At 41.0% G+C, this 4,144-nt stretch overlaps 1 protein-coding gene across 3 annotated transcripts in view; it reads left to right on the top strand.

Moving 5' to 3' along the window:
• atp6v0a1a (ATPase H+ transporting V0 subunit a1a) overlaps nt 1-4,069 on the top strand; it is a 30,797-nt gene extending 26,728 nt beyond the window's left edge. For all 3 annotated transcript variants that reach the window (XM_053615257.1, XM_053615266.1, XM_053615276.1), the window contains 3 exons: nt 842-959; nt 1,163-1,334; nt 2,111-4,069. In XM_053615257.1, coding sequence (XP_053471232.1) covers nt 842-959; nt 1,163-1,334; nt 2,111-2,204 — 384 coding nt within the window. In that variant the 3' untranslated portion in view covers nt 2,205-4,069. The remainder of the gene's footprint in view (nt 1-841; nt 960-1,162; nt 1,335-2,110) is intronic.
• The last annotated feature ends 75 nt before the right edge of the window (nt 4,070-4,144 follow it).

The raw sequence follows: 4,144 nt of genomic DNA on the forward strand, positions 1-4,144 counted from the left end.
GTGAGTGCGTGTGTGTGTGTGTGTGTGTGCGTGTGTGTGTGTGTTTCGGTGTTGGGTGCTGCTTCTTCAGTGGGCTTATATAACTAAAGTAGAAATGAAAATGAAATGGGTTGAAATGAAACCAATCAAGTGAGCCGTTACGCCCCCTGGTGCTTGAACGTGTTCCGTATAACGATGTGCCAAATGAATAACCAATCAGAACCAATCAGTATACTGCTGTGCACGTCACACCTGATCTTCTGATTTAATAAGCTGCTCTGATCAGATCTGTCTGTTTAACTGTCTGCTTTTCTTTCTCCCTGCTGTCCTTCCTTTCTTCCTTCCGTCCTTCCTTTCCTACATTTTTTTTTCTTTCCTGTGCCCATTGTTTCTTTCTCTGATCCGTTCTCCTTTTCTCTCTTTCTTTTCCTTTCTTCCTTCCCTCCCTCCTTCATTTGCTCCTTCCTTCCTTCCTTTATTTCTCCATTCCTTCCTTTCTCCTTTTCTACCTTTCTTTTCCTTCCTTCCCCTCACTCCTTTGCTCCCTTCTTTTATTTTCCTTCCCTTCTTTCCTTCCTTCCTTTCTTCCTCCCTTTCTTCTCGTTCTTTCTTCCCCTCCTCCTTTCCTTTCCTTTCCTTCATTTCCTTCCTTCCCTCCCTTCTTTCTTTTCCTTTTTTTTTCCCTTCTTCCCTCCCCTCCTTCCCTTTTCTTCCCTCCTTCCCTTTCCTTCATTTCCTTCCTTCCCTCCCTTCTTTCCTTTATTTTCCTTTCCTTATTTTTCCCTTCTTCCCTTCCCCCCTTCCCTTTCCTTCCTTCCTTCCTTCCTTCCTTCCTCTATTGTTCCTTCCTTTCTCTGTCTAGTTTGATTTTGCAGATGTAGCAGTGAATCAGGCCATTCACACTATAGAGTACTGCTTAGGCTGCGTCTCGAACACGGCCTCCTACTTACGCCTGTGGGCCCTGAGCCTAGCCCACGCACGTGAGTAACCCCACTCACACACGTGTACACGTTCTCTTCCATTTGTTAGATTTACAAATATAGCTGCTCTGAAAGGTGCTCTTGCATTTGCTCTAATTTTACAGTACATGCTGTTTATCGTTTGTGTAACCAATTCATAAATCGCCCCAATATATAGCTTGATATTCATACTCGTGTATTCTCCTGCGCCTTTTATTTTGTAGAGCTGTCAGAGGTGCTGTGGTCCATGGTGATGCACGTCGGACTCGCCTCTAGAAATTTTGCCGGCTCCTTTGCCCTACTTTTCATTTTTGCTGTCTTCGCCACACTGACAGTGTGTATCCTACTGATAATGGAGGGTCTGTCTGCCTTCCTACACGCCCTCAGATTACACTGGCAAGTCCACACACACACACACACACTCTCACACACACACACACACACTCTCTCTCTTTAAATTATCTTTGGCAAAATGAGACTGCAGGTATGTTTAAGGAAGCAGTAACAGAAAAACGAAATAATTCTCCATTCAGCAGTGTACAGTTTATAAAAGAGGAGTCTGTGAGAATGACTCTCTGTTTCCCTCTGCTGACTGAGTTTGGTTAAATGGCCTCTCTCTCTTTCTCTCACTCTCTCTCTCTCTTTCTCTCGCTCTCTCTCTTTCTCTTACTCTCTTTCTCTCACTCTCTCTCTTTCTCTCACTCTGTCTCTTTCACTGACTCTCTTTCTCTCACTCTCTCTCTTTCTCTCTCTCACTGTCTTTCTCTCACACTCTCTCTCTCACTCTCTCTTTCTCTCTCTGTCTTTCTCTCGCTCTCTCTCTTTCTCTCTCTCACTGTCTTTCTCTCACACTCTCTCTCTCACTCTCTCTTTCTCTCTCTCTCTTTCTCTCGCTCTCTCTCTTCTCTTACTCTCTTTCTCTCACTCTTTCTCTCACTCTCTCTTTCTCTCTCTTTCTCTCACTCTGTCTCTTTCACTTACTCTCTTTCTCTCACTCTCTCTCTCTTTCTCTCTCTCACTGTCTTTCTCTCCTACTCACTCTCTCTTTCTCTCTGTCTTTCTTTCTCTCTTTCTCTTTCTCTCTCTCTCTCTCTCTCTCTCTCTCTCTCTCTCTCTCTCTCTCTCTCTCACACACTCTCTCTCTCTCTCTCTCTCTCTCTCTCTGTATCTAGGGTGGAGTTTCAGAATAAGTTCTACTCCGGTCAGGGCTTCAAGTTCATGCCCTTTACCTTCGACAGCATCCTGGAGGGAAAGTTTGAAGACTGAACAGCCTCCACCTTCTCAGCTTTAACTCCACCATCACCCCCTAGCCCCACCCCAAATCCCCCACTATAAGCACCAGTCAGAGTAGCATTAATGAGAGTAAGAGTCATGAAATACGAGCTCCATCATTTAAACATATATCAGGTGGAAAAATAATCGTGGGCACTTCATTATCGTGTATAACATTAATTCTACTCTCTTATTTAAATTCCATAATTTATGATTTGTTTGTATGATGTGGCACTTCTACATAAATAAGCTAATTTTGTTTGTTCAAAGATGAATTGAATATTTAAATACAGCGTATAAAGCGGTTGTGTTTGTCGTGTATGCAGTACATTGAGCTGAATATTACGTGTGGATTTCCGGCCTCCGTCCGACCTCACTACCACGTTTCTCTCTAGTTATTGTCGTGTTTATTGTAACAGACAGTTCTGAACTAGTCACGCCTCCTCCTTTTCCTCTTTCTATCTTTCAATCAAAGGGACTCGATGCGAAACGTCGCACTTCAAAATTCCCTTTTATTATTTCCACAAAAAAAAAAATGTGTTTACAGTTATTTAAAGATACGTTTTACATAGTGAGCACTTTTTGTGATTTATTTTCTGTCGTTTTTTTTTTTTTCTTTGTTTGTTTGTTTTGTTTTTTTAAAGCAACATATCTGAACTTGATAATCCACACATATATCATAAAGGTGGTTCTGTGGGCTGTTCGTGATTGACTGGTTGAATGTCAGGAAGCCTCACACTATAAAACAACTACAGGGTGTCCCAAAAGTCTTCATACACAGGGGACTATGATTGCCAGCGCCACGTCAGTGGATGTCGAATTTGTTAATAAGTTTGACAACAGTTTCGTGTGTGTGTGTGTGTGTGTGATGTGCTCGCCATGTTTCCTATTAAACTCCACCGCAACATTGTGACAGCTTCCCGATCCAGCCACGAGAATGATTTCAATGCCGCCTTCTTTTTGTCAAAGGCGTTATTAAAGGCTATCTGAAAAAAAAAATCTATATAATATGTAAATGACGTATAAAAAAAATTTTGGAAGACATTTTGCTAAAAAGTGTTAATTTACCCTGTGTATGGAGACTTTTGGGACACCTACTTTAGGTTATCTCACTAACCCATAGACAGATAGTCGCTGTTTCACCGCTCATCATTAGTCTTTGTGTTCGATTTTTTTTTTTTTCTTTTTAGTTGTACATTTTGGTACATCATTTTAGTCGTTTTGGTGTGTATTTGTTTGTTTCTTTGACAAACCAAATGTGGTAGCTCTTGCAGGCAGAGCTAAAAACGCAGCAGGGAATTTGCAATGTCAGATTTTACGAAGGAAAAAGATTTGGATGTTGCGTATGTTTGTCAATAAAACAAAGCGAGGCTGGGAAATTCTGTTCTAGTTTCTCTGATCTTTATTTTTATTTTTGATTTTTAATCGTATGTCTATTTGTTGGATAGGGGGAAAAAAATACCTTTAACACGTAGGTCTGTTTAAGTCAACAGTGGAGTAAAGGAATAAAACACGTGCTGTAACAGGAAAATTATCAGCGACAGGTTGGTGTGAAGCCTTTACCAATCCGAAATGGATCCTTCTCTTTCAAATCTCTGACATTGGAGACTCCTTCCAAAAATGCCGAATAAAGGTGTCCGTACAGAAAACTTAACAATGTTCCTTTGTTGAATAACACGTCGCTAATCCGTTAATTGTTAGATTAGGCTTTGTGGAACATCTGCTATACAAGTTCCTGTGTTGGAATTTGCTGTTACTATAGAAACAATGTATTAAAAGCAGTGTGTTAATACTATAGGCCTGTGATTTTTCCTTGGAGCTGGCGCTACTGTTATAGAAAATAAATGAACACCTTCTGACCAATCGGATTGAAGTTTTCTGTGGCGTAAGGGGTAATGAGCAATGCAAATTTTTCTTTAAGAATCGGACCCGAT

The sequence above is a fragment of the Ictalurus furcatus genome, chromosome 2 (genome assembly GCF_023375685.1).
Source record: "Ictalurus furcatus strain D&B chromosome 2, Billie_1.0, whole genome shotgun sequence".
Lineage (NCBI taxonomy): Eukaryota > Metazoa > Chordata > Actinopteri > Siluriformes > Ictaluridae > Ictalurus > Ictalurus furcatus.